This window comes from Trachypithecus francoisi, unplaced genomic scaffold, assembly GCF_009764315.1.
Source record: "Trachypithecus francoisi isolate TF-2019V2 unplaced genomic scaffold, Tfra_2.0 Lachesis_group11, whole genome shotgun sequence".
In the NCBI taxonomy this organism is placed as follows: Eukaryota; Metazoa; Chordata; class Mammalia; order Primates; family Cercopithecidae; genus Trachypithecus; species Trachypithecus francoisi.
This window is the reverse complement of record NW_022681456.1, coordinates 109,497,557-109,517,508: the sequence shown is the minus strand read 5'-3', so window position 1 is coordinate 109,517,508 and position 19,952 is coordinate 109,497,557. Positions and strand designations below refer to the sequence as shown.

Genomic DNA, 19,952 nt, shown 5'->3' with positions numbered 1-19,952 from the left:
CTCTTCAAATAATTGATTCAAAAGACCTTGGTGATGAGGATGAAAACGAGGCCAACAGGAAAGAAAGTACCAGATGTAAAAGTTTAAGAAACCATTGTTCATTCCCAAACACACAAGTCGGAAAGAGTTGCCATTTTGGTTCTAAATTTTATATGCTCAAAATTACCTCTGTTTGTTAAAAGGACTTCCAAAAGTAATATTTTCTTCTACTGTAGCATTTAATAGCCAAGGCTTTTGAGCTGCATACGCCACAGAATACCTGTTCCTACTGAAAAATGAAAAAGAAAAATAAAACACCAGGATTATGCAAGGGTACTGTGCATGTATGTATTTTACTATGAATAGGGGAAATAAAATTAGTAAACTATCTCAGACACAGAAATGGAAAACTTCTAAAAGAGAAAAATTTAAAGACCACCAACCTTATTAAGAAATGATTAAATATGCCACCTAAATTAAAGGGATTAGGATTTAATCAAAATGTCACATGTATAAAATTTGGTTTTGTACACTGAAGAAGTGTTTTATAATCTAAACAACGAACAGAATTTTCCTTTTCTAAAAAGACTACAATTTTAAAAAAATAATTAAAAGGTTAATAACAATTCACTCACTCCAATAACCACAGATATTTTACTTTGTACTAATAGCACTTTACTAACTATAAATTCTACATGCAAACTTTAAAAAATATGTTAATTGATACTATAATTATTGTATGGCTTTGCGGCTTAATCACATTAACATATTTTATGATAATAGATAATATGTAAATATTTCAAAACAAAGAATATCTTAAGAAGTCCCTGAAACTTTTAATATTGAAATCATGCATGTAAAAACTGCATATTTCAAAATATATTGAAATAGTTTATATTTTTAAAATAACTCCCTCCCCCTCTTTTGACTTGCAAATTCTAACAGATGGCTCTACATCAGAATTTAATTTCCAAAAGTTAGGAAAATACATGTGAGCTGAAGAGGATGATGGGATTGGGGTGGGGTAGAGGGCAGGTCAGTTTAAAAGTCAGATTTCCACAGTTAGTTCATGATCTGTAAAGTACTAATGAAGGAAATAGGGTTAAAAGAGAGAAGGGTTAAAAAAGAGAGTAGTTAGAAATGTTCAATGATCTTTCTAAAACATTACATCTTAGGAGTGCAGGAGACATGATAATATATAGTATGCTAGCAGTTTCTGAGATAATCATATGTACAGTAAAACAATGGTTCCCAACCTCTGACATGCCTGCCTTCCCTCCTCACCCCACTGGGGTATTTAAGGTTTTTGTTTTTGTTTTTCCTTTTAAGTAGATAAAGCACTTGGCTCTTCGTCTCCACCTTACAGGTTGGTCCCACCACTGTTTAACTCAAAATCAATATGTGTATTCATTCTTACATTTTTATTTTATGAAATCCAAAACCCAGTTTACTGAGGACGGTTTGAGTTTCAGCCGAAGTTGGGACACGAGTGACTCAGTGAGAGGAAAACAGTTGACACAAGGAGCCACTTTGTTTGGTAAATTAATTCTTTTAGCAGTTTGCCAAGGTTGCGAACCACTGCTGCTGGAAATATGCTAGCACACTTTAATAAATAACTATACATCATCAGAATAAACAAAATTAGATTAAAGAGATTAAAGTCTGAGGAAGGAAGTTATTCTTATTAAACTCAGGTTAAAATAGAAATAATACCTTCTGGTTGCTTCAAAAGAAGGCTCAGATTCATTTACACTGCAAGTATGGCAAACAATGTTCATTAATTATGAAGTAGAAATACAGAACCAAGGTTTGTACATATCAGGTAAGAGATACAATAAACACTGGACATATTAAAGAGCTACATTTCCCAAATGGTTTCTGATATTAATTTCAAAGACAAACCAGGTAAGTAGTATTCTTCTTTATGTCTTCATCAGCTAGGAAATAATTACTTAATAAGTTTCTAAAACATAGATAGCACTGTTCTCTTTCATAAAAATTTTTGTTCATACAATGACTGGGTTCTAGTGCCAACCATGCTTCAAACAGCTGTAAACTTGGGGAATCCTTCTAGAATGCAGTTTCCTAGTTTCATAAGGATTCTGTATTTCCAAGGCCTTCCAACCTTTATAATTTGAATTGAATAAATTTAAATTCCAAATTAGCTACCCTAAGGCAGCAGCAGAAGTACTTTTTGGGCGCTAAACATGAAAGATACACAAAACACACTGGCCCCTCAGGAGCTTGTAAGGAAAACAGACATGTACCAGAAACCAAACTACATCTAAGTGTAATCAATTATTGATACGATTTATGTAAAAAGTGGGCTTTGACTAGTCACAATTTGTTATGCCTCTATTATGAGGAAAGACATCTGAAGACCTATTTCTTTTATTGTTCTAATTTTTTTATAATTTAGGGTCATTTGAATTCTGTCATTCTGAAAGACCTGAATTCAATAACCATATATATAATTAAAGCCTACAGAAACTCCAAAAATTGATTCTATTTGACTTTGCAAAATGTTGTATGATTTTGTGGAGAAAATTTACTAATTATGCTACCTAATGATATTTGGTTAAGAGTTACTAAGGATCATTTTCACTACTGCACACTGCTAATGACATCTTGGGATGGCTGATAGAGGCAAAAAAAGCAATCTTGGAATAAAAAAATTTGCTCCCGATAATAATTATTCCCTGATTTAAGTTACTGGTAAAAAATAAGGAAATGATCATTTTTTCTGAATAATATTTTCCACACAATGTGTTTTAGATACCAAGAAATTTGGACTTTATTTTCTGTGGTATAAATCCAATGGGTGACCTCAATAGTTTTAACTAATTTAAGGAAGAGAGGGAAGAGGAGAGGAAGAGTGAGTGTGTGGCAGAAATGAATGTGTTAATTTGCATTCTAACCACTCAAGTGGAAATGCCCATTAGACATGTGTAAATACCTGTTGGACATTTGAGAATGTGAGCCCAAGGTAGAGATATGGATTTAGAATTCATTAATCTATTCAATAAAGGTTGATTAAATTCAGACTCTATTTATTCAATATCAGTTAAAAAATATGCATTGATCACTTCCTAGTGCCACACATGCTAAAGATACAGCGAACAGGAAAGATCCATTCCTTCTTTCACGCCACTTTCACTTTTGTGGAAGCATAATAAGGGAATAAGGGCTAAGACAGGTGGGGTAAAAGATAGTATTAGGGCACTGATCAAGAACCAATGAAAAACAAAGAAATGAAGAACCAGAGAACCAGCAAATCAGAGTAAACAATACAGTTGATGTCAGAGGGAAAGTTAAGAGTGTGCTAGATGAAAAAAAAAAAAATCCAAGAGTACTTCAGACCAGAGAAAACATGTATTAGAAGGCCATGAGGTATCCTGATTGCACAAAGAAGTGATTTATATTCAGCATGGCTGAAATGTAGGTGTAAACGGCAATGAACTTAAAAAAGTAAGCACAGCCAGATAATGAAGGGGCTCATAAACCATTTTATAGAACTTGAACTTTTCCTAAAAGGAAAAGAAAACCACTGAAAAGGTTTAAACAAGAGAGAGATACAGGTTCCATTTAGAAATATCACTCTGATCACAGAATGTAACAAATGCACTAGAGGGAACGAGACTGGAGATCATAAAAGAAATCCTTTGTCAACCTCACAGATTTGACTCAGTCAAGTCACCTATATTCGTTCTTATAAAACACTGTACTTCTTCCTAGTATTTACAAAACATTAATCAAATAACTATAAAATTATTTTCTTACTTCCCCTTGGTTTCCCCTGCTAAACAGTAAGCTTCATGAAAATAGGGGCCTGGCTTCTCTTGTTCACTTATTTCTCCCCCAACAATTAATACAATGACTTGCACATAAATGATGTGCAACAAATATTTTTTTTTAACAAATTAATAAATGCAAGTGTCACAGAAACCAAGAAACCAAGTTGATTTCAAGGAGTCGTCAATGGGTGAAGAGTTACAAAATCTATGGAGAAGTAGATTGAGAGAAGTAGGAGAAGTAGGACTGAGGACAAATTATTGGGATTTAGCACTTAGGCAGTCATGTGCGAGAACCTTTCGTCCAGGTTGCAATGCGCAGAGTAAAAGAGAAGAACAGAGGTTAAGTGTGGGTGGACTAGGTCGTTAAAAAGAAAAATGTTCCAGTTGACTGAGAGATAAGCAAGATGATTATTTAAAAAATGGGTGGGGGGGCCGGGCGAGGTGACTGTAATCCCAGCACTTTGGGAGGCCGAGACGGGAGGATCACGAGGTCAGGAGATCGAGACCATCCTGGCTAACATAGTGAAACCCCGTCTCTACCAAAAAAATACAAAAATCTAGCCAGGCGAGGTGGCGGGTGCCTGTAGTCCCAACTACTCGGGAGGTTGAGGCAGGAGAATGGCCTAAACCCGGGAGGCGGAGCTTGCAGAGAGCTGAGATCCAGCCACTGCACTCAAGCCTGGGCGACAGAGCGAGACTGCGTCTCAAAAAAAAAAAAAAAAAAAAAAAAAAAAAAAAAATTAGGTGGGGGATAATGGAGGGTGAAGAGCAATAAATAAAGACATTTATAAGAAAAAAGGGTTAATTAATGCAGTAAGTTCCTGAAAAAAGCAAAACAGCACATAGGGGATCTTCACTTCTGAAAACCTCTCCTTGAAGGATTTACTTATATTTTCCTTTAAAAGTTATGTATACCATACATTTATTATTTTCAGAGGAAAAAAAAAGAGGTAAATATAGACTCATTTGTAGGTAATCATCTTCCAAGAGCAAATTAACCCATTATTTCACTAACATTTGTATGAATAATGTTATAATCCTTAACTTCCAGAGACTACCTATTCCAGCCCTCTCACATATCAATATGTTTAACCAAATTCAGTTGTGGGAGATTATATATTTTCTCTTCCAAAATAAAGAAGTAGATTTAGCTCTGTCTAGACTCATCCTCCACCATTCAATGTGGTACTCAACAGCACTCAAGACAACAGGAGAATGCAAAGAGGTCAGATAGAAAATCCCCTTCTAGAAAATAGAATAAAGTTTCACTTCTGAAAACCTCTCCATGTAGAATTTGTGTGTATTTTCCTTCCAGAGTAAGAGTTAAAGTGGATACAGCATATTAGCAACTTCCAAGTATTATGGTTAATAATATTATGGAATGGGAGAGTGACTTTTGCAAATTTAAATCAGGAATGAATTTGGAAGAAGGGAAACTAGTGTTGGCACAAACATGATATATTATATCTGACCCAGGAAAGCTGACTTAATATACTATTCCTTCATGCCAGGCAAAGTCACATGAAAAGGAATAGCTCCTCCATTTGTCTGAAAATAATTGAAGCACTGTTACAAAGCTGGTTACAGTAAGATGGTGGGAGACAGAATGTCAGGACAGAAGGGGCCTGAAGAGTAGGATGGTTGACGCCATGGCTGAGAGGGAAAAGAAAAAAAAAAAGGAAAACAAAGATAAATAACAGCTGTTTCTCACATAAGTACCACCACAATTAAAAAGCATTCTCGACTCTCTCACTGAAACTATTCATCAGATAAGGCATTTTAGTTCTAGTTTCTAAGATATCAGTAGAAATTATCATGACAACCAGGAAAGGACTTCAGTCAGGCAGAACATTTATTTTTCAACAAATATGAAGCACACCTGGATGCAAGATTGATGTGCACATTCTGACAATTTTGGAGAATTTTTTTCATTCCTCTCTCCTCTCTCTCATCTTTTCCCTTCTGGGTCTACAATATGTCAGACTAAGTCAAAGGAAGCAGTTCCCAAGGAAACAACTATCAGGATGTTTGTGTACCACGTTCTCCCCACACAGGTGTGTGCTGGATGAACAGCAATGCCTTTTCTCCGGCCCAAAGTAAATATTTCCTGCTGCAATAGGTCAGAGTACTTTATTGGATTTTGTTCATACCTGTCTATGAGGATACATTTAAAAATAAAATTTATGGCCGGGCTGGTGGCTCACGCCTGTAATCCCAGCACTTTGGGAGGCCGAGGCGGGCGGATCAGGAGGTCAGGAGATGGACATCATCCTGGCTAACACAGTGAAACCCCATCTCTACTAAAAATACAAAAAAATTAGCCGGGCGCGGTGGCGGGCGCCTGTAGGCCCAGCTACTCGGGAGGCTGAGGCAGGAGAATGGCGGGAACCCAGGGGGCGGAGCTTGCAGTGAGTCTGGACGAAAGAGCGAGACTCTATGTCTCCCAAAAAAAAAAAAAATAAATAAATAAATAAATAAAATTTATGCAATCAGAGACACATGTAATGGTGAAAGAATGATAGCAAGGTATTTGGTGTCTTACCATATAAAAATTTAGTTTATTATTTTGCTTTGTTTTGAGCTTTAAAAAAAAATTCAGTTTGTTGAAGTAAAGAACGTTTAACCATTTACACATCAGCAGCTTATGAATATCAATAATTTCTAAATTAGCTTTGCTGTAACTAATTGTTATATACCTTTATTTATTGGACTGGGCATACAGCTTTTGTTTCTGGAATGAAAAGAGTAATTACAAGTAACTCTTTAAAAGAAAGTCAGTATCCTCTGAATATTCCTGATCCTAAAATATGTTTTATCACATATTAAGGATATCATGAAGGAAAATTAAGTAATTCTTTTAATTAAAGAACAATAGAATTTGCATTAACTTATTCAATCTTTTAGAAGTCTACATTTTCATTGCTTTGTGTGTTGAACCAACTTAAACATTCTTGAAGAAAACTTTAGTCCTTTCTGCCATGAGGAGATGGCATTGTTGTCTAGTAAGGCAAATGCCCATAAAAAGATAATTTTTAAGTTACAGGAATTTTATAGATACTCAGAATTATCTTAATTTCCTTCTTACACTTTCATCCTGCTGGTTCTGACTCCAAGGTATATGCTGAATCTATTCACTTTGGTCCATTCCACAGCTACCATGGTACATCAAACTGTCTTCATCTCTCATCTGAATTAGTGAAATGAACTCTTAAATGGTTTCCCTCACTTCCCCTCTTGCCTCTGTAATTCATTCTCCACACCACAAGTCAGAATCATCTTTTCAAATTGTACATCATATCTTTGCAAAATGTAAATCACTCCTCTACTTAAACTTCTACAATATTTTCCCACTGAACTTAGAACAAAATCTTGACTCCATAGCATACCCAGACCGCTTTCTTCCTTTTCCAGATAGCCTCAGCTTGCACCTGCATCATTCAGTATTTACTAGCCATTCTAGACCCTTTTTAGATCCTCAAACACACCTCACAGGTATAGTACTTTTTACTATATTGCCTTGTTTTATCATCGTCACAGCATTTATCAAATTCTAATATTATGTCTTTTTTGTTGTTGTTGATTACTTATACACAGGCCACGTTCTAGACTGTAACCACATGAGATAGAGACTTGTCTTGTTCACTTCTATATCCTTGATACCTAAATCAGTGTTTGGCATGAAGGACGTACTCAGTAAATGTTGAATGAAAAAAAAAAGACTAAGAAACAAAATATCTATATTCCATACTAAACATAGAAGATGCTCCAACTGATGTACAATTTATGCATTTCTCCAAATGTAGTTAATTTCATTCCTGCATCAAACTAGATGTTGAAGATCTGCCTACTTAGACTGTGTTGTTCTGATCCTACCCATACCACATTCTTCACCCCCGCTTGCATGCCCTCTAAACCCTCAAATAGTAATATAGATTACTGTATAATCTGTAATTTAATATTATATTCTGAATTGTATTTGTAATAATTGGCACACGGAATTTGCTTTTGAATAAATTTTAGGACTGTTGAGGACATTAGGAATTAACTTTTTCTTTTCTTTTCTTTTTTTTTTTTATTATACTTTAAGTTCTAGGGTACATGTGCATAACGTGCAGGTTTGTTACATGTGTATACTTGTGCCATGTTGGTGTGCTGCACCCATCAACTCATCAGCACCCCTCAACTCATCATTTACATCAGGTATAACTCCCAATGCAACCCCTCCCCCCCCTTTTATTGACTTTTTATAAGGTATATGGAAGATTTTTCTTAATTTTTTTTTTTTTTTAAGAGAAATGGTCTCACTCTGCTGCCTAGGCTGGAATGTGGTGGCACATTCACAACTCACTACAGACTCAAACTCCTGGGCTCAAAAGATATTCCTACCTCAGTCTCTCAAGTAACTAAGACTACAGGCATGCATCACCATGACCTGCTTATTTAAAAATTTTTTTTTGTACAGATAGGGTCTCACTACATTGTCCTGGCTGGTCTCGAACTGCTGTTTTCAAGTGATACTCCTGCCTCAGCATCCCAAAATGCTGGGATTACAGGCATAAACCACAGCTGGCAGATTTCTTTCACAGTTCTCTCCAAAAAGAGAAAATCAGTCTCTACTAAGTAAATGTATGCTGTTTTTTTCCTCACATTTCCTTCTTTGTTTAGCTTTCATGAAGTTCAGAGAGAAATTTGTGGGCCATATGTTATAATTATACAGGACTTCAGTACATGCATTTCTGTCTATTACAACTTCAGATGATTATTTAAATAATATTTTAAAAATTTATTTACCTTTATCTTTCAAACTCTACTATACTATGTTATTTTAAATAAAACAATACAAAACTTTATGAAATAAGACATGATATAAATCATATACATGCTTAGGAAAGCAAGAAAATAAATAAGTAGGCTATAAAGAATATTTTCTGCATCCTCACATCATTTCTTTATTCATTAACACAATGACAATTATGAATAACAATATTGGGGGTCAATTTAGCTCAAGTGGAGCTGGGGCCTGGAAGGTTAAATTACACTTGGAACAGGCCAGAGTAGGAGATCTTCCTGGTAGTATGAAAATAAAATCTCAAGCCTTTTCTGTCACTGTCATTCTTTCTCTCTGTTTTAACGATGGTAAATCAGGATAAAAACAAAACCCAAATAACTTAATTATGATTGTACAAGCCACACAATATAATTAAATCCAGTGGGATCTGCTTCTTCATCCAAGATGGAAGTGGCTTCATCCAAGTGGCTAGGAGAACATCATCTAGTGCCTGAGGTTAGTGACTGACACTGTCTACTGCCTGAGGATAGTGGCAGGGGAAACCTTGTCTACTGCCATGAAGCGAACTGAAGTAGCAATGTTTTACTGAGCTCTCTGCTGGAGGTGCACTAAACAGTTGCAAGGTTACTGTCTGCTAGATTTGCTCAACAGGGATAAAATGTACACTCGACAATTCAATCTTCTTCTTTTGCCAATGACATTGAAAACAGGATTTACACTTCTGCTAATTTCAGCCTGAATTTCACAACCAAGAATTTTTTTCTTAATTGGAGTTTAAAATATAATATACTCTTAAAAGGCCCATAGTCTTCTCATTCTTGAGAGATGTCTGTGTATGTAAACAGCAAACTCATCCACAGCAGAATTCATGATAGTAGGTACAAAATGATACGAAAGAACATCTGTGGGTTTCCCAACCTCAACACAATTGATATTTGGGACAAGAGAATCCCTTGTTATGGGGGCTGTCTTGTGCACTGTAGGACTGTTTAGCAGCATCCCTGGCCTCTATCCACCAGACCAGTAGCAACCCAATGCTTCAGTGTAAAACCAAAAATGTCTCCAGACATTGCCAAATGTCCCTGGGGGCAAAAATCACACCTGTTTGAGAAGCACTGGTCTATAGCCTAATTTCTTAGATCAGCTGTAGCCAATTTATTCATAAACTACTTATGAGGAGTCTGCTAAGTAGGCCAAATTAAATAAGCATAATTTACTCTTTGTTAACCAATTATGTAACATATTTCTGAATCTATTCTGAATTTATTACCACAATGTGCTTTGACCACCATTCAACTATCTAGAAGAAACATCATTTTGGAAGCAATCATTCAAATGTCTGGAAGATGCACTTTATTTTCCATGTCATTAGAATTGCACAACATACTAATCAAACCTATTCATATCTCCAACTATATACTTCTAGCATCTAGTTTAAGTATAAAGATAAATAGTTGATTTTCATTTCTTATACAGATTTTGGAAAAGATCATTTGATATTTCTTCTCTGAACATTGAACCTTTAAGGTACCGTTTCTATTTAAGCCTTATAAATAATGTAAATTTTCCATAACTTATTTTATTATAAAGTAAACTTTTAAGTTATTTCTTTAGTATTACTCACTTTAATTAAAAATGTATCTTTACAATCCTATCCTTACTTTTGTCTCAGTAATATACTAGTTTATACTATTATAAACAACCTTTGTAATAGATTGTTTTGTAACTTTTTATTTATGACTTTTAAGGTTTCCACCAATTTTTTTCTAAAGCTGTGCTTATTTCTGAGTGGTCTTCAGAGCTAGAACATGTAAATGTATTTGTCTAAGTTCTTTCCTTGGAAGATTATCAGATGTATGACAGAGCAATGGAAGCCAACTTAAAATATACATACTTGCTCCAGTGAACTTTTCCTTCCAATGTTTGCATCTCACCAAGGATGGCAAGGAGAAGAGAGGACTTCCCACATCCTACTTGGCCCACAATCATGGTTAACTGACCTAAGAAAGCAAAACAAAGGATTCTTAGTGAAATAAAATCAAAACACATTTAGAAAAAGCTAATGTTTTACAATCAATGGCCCAGTTTTGACCTCCAGCAATAAGGTATTCTAAACAGCTCCTTTCTCTGATACATCTTTTTGGAAAAGGAAAAAAATATATATATAATGATTTATTATTTTAAAAACTATGAGAATGGCTGATATCAGTAAAGAGAGCAATGAAATAATTGCCTAGATCATCAAGGTTAGTTTTAACTTTAATATTCAATTCATTCAGAATAAAAAGGACAGTTTTGACTAAAATAAATAATTGAGATACAAATGATTTGGGTGAATTTATTAAGGCACTCTCTTCTCCAATTTCTCTTTGAAGAAGAGAGTGTCTTTGCATGTATAATAGAAAAAATCTATGTCTTTGCATTTATAATAGAAAAATCTATTTCTAATATAAATTTGTTTTGCATTTATAATAGAAAAACCTTCACCTAACGAACATCAGGCCAGGTCAAAAAATATTTCTATTCAATTACAGAGACATTTTAAGGAAAAATTACTGGGTTTATTCCTAAATATTTTATTCCTTTTGATGCCATTGTGGATAGTATTGTTTTCTTAATTTGAGATCATTTGTTGTTAGCATATAAGTACTTGGAAATAAAATTAATCAAGGAGGTGAAAAACATATACACTGAAAACTATGACATTGGTGAAATTAACGCAAACAAAAACATGAAAAGACATCTGGGCTTAGGGACTAGAAGAATTACTACTGTTAAAATGTCCGTACTACCCACAGCAATCTACAGATTCAGTGTAATCCTTATCAAAATCCCAATGGCATTTTTTTTTTTTTTTTTTTTTTGAGACGGAGTCTCGCTCTGTCGCCCAGGCTGGAGTGCAGTGGCCGGATCTCAGCTCACTGCAAGCTCCGCCTCCCAGGTTCACACCATTCTCCTGCCTCAGCCTCCCGAGTAGCTGGGACTACAGGCGTCCACCACCTCGCCCGGCTAGTTTTTTTGTATTTTTTAGTAGAGACGGGGTTTCACCGTGTTAGCCAGGATGGTCTTGATCTCCTGACCTCGTGATCTGCCCGTCTCGGCCTCCCAAAGTGCTGGGATTACAGGCTTGAGCCACCGCGCCCAGCCACCCAATGGCATTTTTTACAGAAATAGAAAAATCAATTCCAAAATTCATATGGAAACAGTAGACCCCAAATAGCCAAAGCTATCTTAAGAAAGCAGAACAAAGCTGGAGATATCACACTTTTTGCTTGCAAAATATATTACAAACCTACAGTATTCAAAACAGTATGGTACTTGCATAAAGACACATGCATATATCAATGGAACAGAAGAGAGAGACCGTAAATAGACCATACATATACAGTCAACTGGTCTTCAGCAAGGGGTTTAAACAAACTGGATATCTACATGCAAAACAATAAAATTGGAGCCTATACTACACCACACACAAAAATAAATTCAAAATGGATTAAAAACTTAAATGTCAGACCTGAAACTATAAAAATCCTTAAATAAAAAATAGAGGAAATGCTTCTTGGCATTGAACTTGGCAGTGATTTCTTGGATTTCACACCAAAGCACAGGCAATAAAACCAAAAATAGATGAGTAGAAGCACATCAAACTAAAGAGCTTCTGCACAGCAAAGGAAACAATAGAATGAAAAGGAGACCTATGGAATGAGAGAACATATTTGCAAACTATCTGTCTGATAAGAGATTAATATCCAAAATATAAAATAGTAAAAAAAAACCTGAAACAGAAACAAAACAATTGAATCAAAAAATGGACAAAGAACCTGAATAGAGATATTTCTCCAAGTAAGACATACAAATGGCCACCAGGTATATATTAAATGACATTCAACAACACTAATCATCAGGGAAATGCAAATCACAACCATAATGAGATATCACCTCACACCTGTTAGAATGGCTGTAACAAAAAAAAAAAAAAAAAAGAAAGAAAGATAACAAGTGTTAGTGAGGATGTGGAGAAACTGGAACCCTTACACACTGTTGCTGGCAATGTAGAATTGTGCAGCCAACAATGGAAAACAGCATGGAGGTTCCCCGAAAAACTAAAAATAGAATTGCCATATGATCCAGCAATCCTGCTTCTGGGTATTATGCAAGAGAATCAGAATTAGGGTCTCAAAGAAATATCTGCTCCCCCATCTTCATTGTAGCATCATTCACAATAGCCAAGATATTGAAACAACCCAAATGTCCATTGACAGATGAATGAATAAAGAAAATGTGGTATATACATGCAATGGGATATTATTCAGTCTTATAAAAAGAAGGAAATCCTGCCATTCACAACAACATGGATGAATCTAGAGGCCATTATGCTAAATGAAATAAGCAAGCCATAGAAGGAGGAATACTCTATGATTCCACTTATATGAGGTATCTAAAATTTTGACTACTTTGGGTATTTTAATTAATTTAGTCAAAATTTTAGACACTTCTTTTCACAGAAGCAGAAAATAGAATTGTGGGTTCCAGGAGATGGGGGAAAGGGAAAATGGGAAATTGTTGTTCAATAGTTATTATTGAATTTTAGTTATGTGGGATGAATAAGTTCTAGAAATCTGCTGGTCAATATAGTACGTACAATTAACAACATAGTCCTGTGTACTTTAAAATGTGTTAAGAGGATAAGTCTCATGTTAAGTGTTCTTCCCACAAAAAATAAAGTAAAAACAGAAGAAAATAAACACTAGAAGAAAAGAAGAACATAAGGAAATTTTTGGTAGCGATTGCATATTGAATACCTGTATTGTGGTGATGGTTTTCACAGGTATATACATATGCCCAAACTCATCAAAATGTAAGCATTAAATATGTGCAATTTTTGTGGATCAATTAAACTTCAATAAAACTTTTAAAAAATATTAAATATAATTATTGGATATTTATCGCTTCTCGGCCTTTTGGCTAAGATCAAATGTAATTATTGGATATTTAAGTTTTAAGTATCTTGAAAACTTCCTCAGTATTTCTCAGAAATAGAAAATAAGTTTCTCATATACTCTTTCTTTAAAGTGTTTCTCAAACAAAAAGTGAAATCAACCACCCCACTGTTTAAATTGCCCAGATCAGCAAATGAACAGTAAATAATTGTCCAAAGGTATAGACTCCACGGTGAAAGGCAGGTCTTATCATTTCCAGCCATTCCCACAGTGACATAGTGGCTCACAAGCAGAATGGTGCAAATAGGTAACCATAAATAATATTTATGTCTTTAAAGTCTCTTTTTGTTAGGCTCAATTATCTTGGAAAACTATGGTTATGGTCATGAACAATTACAAATATGCATAACAAACGACTCTTACCTGTTGGAATTCGAATGTCTATATTGGACAATGTGGCTAAACCACTGCCCCATGAAAAGTATCCATTTGTGACCTACAAAATAAAAATATAGAAATTAAATTATATGTGTGGTATCAATGAATAATTCTAATTAAAATAAACATTTGTAAGGCTAAAAGACTCAACCCAAGGTAGAACACACAATGGTGAAATTCTGATTTACAGTTATGGCTATTTAGTGGTGTAAATGAAAAATTAAAGAGAATGAAAGTGAAAGGAGGGTCTTTCAATTTGCGATATTATGAAGAATGCCAAAAATCTCTGAAAATTTGGGATTACCGGATTGTTTACATATGGACATTCTTAAAAGACAATTGTCCCAAACACTTTCCAATGAAATCCCTACATTAATTATTTTCTCACTGCCAGGCAATTCCCCAAATCCTAGTGATTAAAATAAAGAAGAGAAATAACCACAAAGTATTCCAGCAAAATGACTTCATTAACTGAGGAGGAAAACTCTGTAATTAATGAGTTACCTGAACTGTGTAGGCCAACTATTCACTGAAGTTAAAAAAAAAGAGTAAAGAATAATAAAAGAAGTGAGGCAATATTGCTTGTGTTATAAATGCCAGCAATCAGCAAAAATCACAATACCTTCTATTCATCCCACAGAATCTATTCTGTGGACCTAAGCTTATTGTGGACCTAATACTTCTACCAGTTATAAAAATAGGAAATAAAACAATAACAGAACCCAAGAATTTGAAGGGTGAAGTAGACATAGATGACAGGAGGAAGGGCTCCTAAAAATCAGGAGAAATTAAAGATACACTTTGCTCATAAACTAATATCTTATTTCAAAACCATAAATGAAATTTCTAAGCACACTGTTGTTTAGGAATTTTGCAGAATGGATTTGTGATATCTCAATTATAACTACATATAACCCTAAAAACTCTTCATAAAATGAACAACTTAAAGAGTGAAAAACTCTGCTTGAAAAGGCTAGATTATGTTTGTCCATGCAGGTTTTCTCTAGCTTGTAATATACATGGAACAACATTTAGTAATATCCATAACATAGTTATGCATGAAATTAGTCAGGGAAGGAGGGTCTCACGGAAGGGCTCGATTAGAATTACTGATTGCTTTATAAATATGGCTGATCATCCTCACTCTGTGTAAGGCACAGGGTTAGGTTGGCATAGATTACAAAGAAGGCATAATGCATCCTCCCTGCTCTCTTGAAGCCTGCAATCAGTTGAGTAAGTAAACCATGGAAAGAAGTGAGTACAAGGCACAACATTATGGGCTAAATACCAAATGGAGGGGACACACAGACACTAAGTACAATAGCAGCTCATAAAGAAAATCATTTACATCTGGGATGAGTCAAAAAACTTTTTGGAAAAAGAGGCCTTTTAACTAGTTTTGTTAAATATACTGAATGTCATTGAAAGCATTTGTATGTAAAGAACTATAGTGAGAATAGGCCAAAGATCAAAAAACTATAAAATATGTCAGAGGAAACGATGAATAGAGCTAGCTGGGGCAGAGCTGGCTGGGGCTGTCATTATGGTTAAATGACAAAGGGCATGCAAACAAATTAAACAGCCTCAGAGGCTGAAGATTCCATTTTCTCTCCCAGAGTAGGTGAGGAGACTAAAAGAGGCACAAAAATAGATGCTTGTGGACAAGGGCCAGCATGAAACTGAGAGAGGTCCTACATGACACCCTTGATGTTCTCAGCGAATTGGGAGCTAAGGTGATCTGGAGAAAGGAGGCAAAAGGGGAGAGAAGGAGGTGGGAATAGAGTGGTGGCAGCTACATAGCTACTGTAGGTTTGGAAAATAATGCTGCTAAGAGACATGTGAAAGGATGGCAGATAGCTACTGGGGAATGGGAGTGAGCTGAGATTGGAGATAATGAATCTGTGACCATGCTGGCCTGTATCACTGTGTCACCTTCTCCATAGCACTCAGCAGCCTGGTTATAGACGTGTAGAAGGCATGAGGTTGGATTGCTGCAGAAAGGTACTAAAGGACTGGAAGAAAAAGAAGGGGCTCAAGATATTGAAGGTTTCAATGGTGTTAAAAAAACAATGACCATGAAATTAAAGTCCTGAGAAAGCTTGGATACCAGGATTTTGTTGTCAGTGGCTGACTAGCCTAATAGAGTAAGATAGAGGGGATGCAGTTCCAGGTGGTGACCAAGTGTGAATACAGATTATATGAGTGTGGCATTAAATTATACCTGTGATATCAATGAACAGTTTCTAATTAAAATAAAAATGTGTAAGTGCTAAAAGACTCAACCCAAGGTAGAACACACAATGGTGAAATTCTGATTTAGAGTTATGGCTATTTAGTGGTGTAAATGAAAAATTAAAGAGAATGAAAGTGAAAGGAGGGTCTTTCAATTCGTGCTATTATGAAGAATGCTAAAATTCCTTTAGTACCTTTCTGCAGCAATCCAACCTCATGCCTTCTACACTTGTAAAACCAGGCTGCTGAGTGCTATGGAGAAGGTGACACAGTTATCCAGGTGAGGTGCAAAGGAATGAGAGTAGATGAGGGGATTTTCAGGCTGGGATACTGGATAGACTGTGCCCTTGGAAGTTTAAATCCTAACCATGTGTGGCACATACAAAGATAGAACGGTGGGCTAGGACACATACTCACATTACAGTGAAGGTGGAAATAGTGATTATGAGGTCCTCTGATAATAGATGTGAGAGCAGGTAGAAAACACCATAGCATTATGAGTGTGACAGGGGAAGGTTATGGTCTGAAAGTAGCAGGAAAGAACTAGAAGAATGAAATGTCACCTTCTGACTTGGTACTACATTGAACTAAAAGAAGGAACACAAGAAAGACAGAAGAGCAGGAAGGTTAAAGTTAATTTCTCCTGCTACCATTTACACTTTCATTCCCTCCCACCTTTTACAAAATGCACTAAATTCCCCACCAGCAGGGTTAAAATCCTGACTTCCCCAACTAGATGTTTCAACTTGGAAAATCAGCTAATATATAAAAGTCTTTGCAAAGCATCTTGTAAGGATAGGTACAATGATGAACATCATAGCAGGGTTTCTGATAGAGGAAAGATGGAGGCAAGCTCAGTGTACATCACTAGGGGATAAGTAAAATGCAGTGATACAGTCTACAGGATACAATGGTGTACTTAGCAGAAGCAAACGATCAAGAAAACATTTAAGTAAATTGAGAGCACATACACACTTATGACAACACTACATATTTTACAAAGATATGAGCATGCCTAAGCACATCAAGCACATTAGAGCTGGTTCTACAATGATGGGGTTAGAGGGTACGTATATTGGAGATGAGGTGACTTTGATAGGAAGGAGTATCAGGGATACAGGGAAAGAATGAATTAAAATTTAAAAGCAGGAGCCAGATAGACACAAAATGTCACCTAGTATATGATTCCATTTATATGAAATATTTAGAATAGGCAAAATCCACTGGTTGCTGCCCAGGGCAAGGGGAGTGGGAAATGGGAAGCAATTGCTTAACAGGTTTGAGATTTCCTCTTGGGGTGATGAAACAGTTTTGGAACTAGGTAAATGTTGCACAACATTGTCAGTGTACTAAATGCCACTGGATTGTTCACTTTGAAATGGTTGTCTCCTAAGTGAATTTCACCTCAATGAAAAGAATGTTTTTTTAAATGTAAAGGCAGGGCACATACAGACCACTGTCAATTTTCTCCTGCTGAAAATAAGTAACAATGATGAACAAAATTTGGTTTGTAAAAAATCTCACCAAAAGAAGCAGTTAGGAAATGCCAAGTCAAAAATATAAGGAAAAAATACAAATTCAAAGGTGTGAGCCCCAGACCACCTAAGCCTCCTTCCCCCAAGGGGCCAAGTATAGCTAAGAAGGACAAAAAACAAAAAACAAAAAAACCAAAAAAAACAGTTATAAAGACTTGTTCTAAAAGGTATCAATATTCATTAGAAAGCTATAGTAATCATTACAGCGGGATACTGAACAGACAAATAAGTCTGAGAAAAATCAATAAAGGCTATCAACTGATTCACACACATATAGATCCTTGATGTGTAACTGACATCACACTGAAGATCAGTGGGGACAGTGATCAATATATGGGGCTAGGCAACTAGATATCACACTTGAAAACATTAAATCAGACCTTACTGATTTACTACTGAATTTGGGAAAATGACTACTACTAAATGTACTACTGCTACATTTATGATTTACTAATAAATTATTCGTCACTGATTTACCTACTAAATCACATCCCTACTTCATACTAAACACAAAAATTGATTTTATGTGTATTAAAGGACTAAAGGTAAAAAGGGTAGCTTCAAAGCTTGTAGGAGCTAACATAGAACGTCATCATGGCCTCTGGGTAGGAAAAGTTTTCTCAAATAAGACCAAACACCAAAGCATTAACCATAAAGGAAAAGTTGTATACTAGACTATATTAAAATTAAGAACTTCTGCTCAGTGAAAGATACCATAGAGCAGAAAGCCAAGCCACATAGAGTGGGAGAAGAATTTTGCAACATATTTGACTGTCAAAGTAGTACCAAGATTTTTTTTTTTTTTTTTTTTGAGGCGGAGTCTCGCTCTGTCACCGGGACTGGAGTGCACTGGCCAGATCTCAGCTCACTGCAAGCTCCGCCTCCCGGGTTTACGCCATTCTCCTGCCTCAGCCTCCCGAGTAGCTGGGACTACAGGCGCCCGCCACCTCGCCCGGCTAGTTTTTGTATTTTTAGTAGAGACGGGGTTTCACCGTGTTAGCCAGGATGGTCTCCATCTCCTGACCTCGTGATCCGCCCGTCTCGGCCTCCCAAAGTGCTGGGATTACAGGCTTGAGCCACCGCGCCCAGCCTTTTTTTTTTTTTTGAGACGGTGTCTCGCTCTGTCCTCCAGGCTGGAGTGCAGTGGTGCGATCTCGGTTCACTGCAAGCTCCGCCTCCCGGGTTCACGCCATTCTCCTGCCTCCCTGCCTCGGCCTCCCGAGTAGCTGGGACTACAGGTGTCCGCCACCACAACCGGCTAATTTATTGCATTTTTAGTAGAGACGGGTTTCACCATGTCAGCCAGGATGGTCTCGATCTCCTGACCTCGTGATCCACCCACCTCGGTCTCCCAAAGTGCTAGAACCACAGGCATGAGCCATGATGCCTGGCCAAGAATTTTTAAAGAGGAGAAGGACAAACAACCTGTTAATTCACAAAAGAGAAATCCAAACCCAAACCCCAGTGGCCATTTTCATAAATATATCTTTATCGCAAGTTGTCTGACCTCATTTGTAATCAGAAAAATGCAAATAAAAACCACAGCAAGATACAGTTGCATCTCTCCCAGCACATAACACTTGGCAAAAAAAAAAGAAAAAGAAAAAAGAAAAAAGAAAAGCATTTTTTTTTAGTGAAGATGTAGAACAACTGGAACTCTCAGTCACTTCTGGTGAAAGTATAAATTGGCACCATCACTTTGGAAAGTAGTTTGCCATTATCTAGGAAGACTGAGGATGCACATACCGTATAACTCAGCAACTGTTCACAATAGCCCCAAACTGAAAAACACCCAACAGCCCATCAAAAGTAGAACAGATAATTAACTTCTGGTATATTTATACAATAGAACAATTTATACAATAGAACAGCAATAGGAGTGAATGAATTGTGGTTACAGCAGTATGGATGAATTACACATACATAATGTTGAGCAAAAGAAGCAACACACACACATATACACATATTTAAACTTTTAAGAAACTAAAAATATGTTTTTAGGGATGCGTGCATAGCAAGAATAATCAAGGAAATGATGACTGTAAGAGTCAGGGTGGCAATTATATCTCAGGGGAAATATGTAAGAAGATAGCAGATACATGTGTTGCTGCATTTTCTGAGGGAGCTGATATAAACACGTACTTCTCTGAAGTATGTAGTATTTCACATTAAAAACATTTCAAAAAATAAATACATTATTACCAATTTGTGAGCTTTCGCCATAAATAAAAAATTAATTTGGGCT

The 19,952-nt window shown here is 36.0% G+C and overlaps 1 protein-coding gene across 1 annotated transcript in view; it reads right to left on the bottom strand.

Annotated features, from left to right (window-relative positions):
• ABCC9 (ATP binding cassette subfamily C member 9) overlaps positions 1-19,952 on the bottom strand; it is a 152,504-nt gene that overhangs the window by 67,673 nt on the left and 64,879 nt on the right. The window contains 4 exon segments of the mRNA XM_033222695.1: positions 167-268; positions 1,693-1,731; positions 10,457-10,562; positions 13,926-13,998. Of these exon segments, the coding sequence (XP_033078586.1) occupies positions 167-268; positions 1,693-1,731; positions 10,457-10,562; positions 13,926-13,998 (320 nt within the window).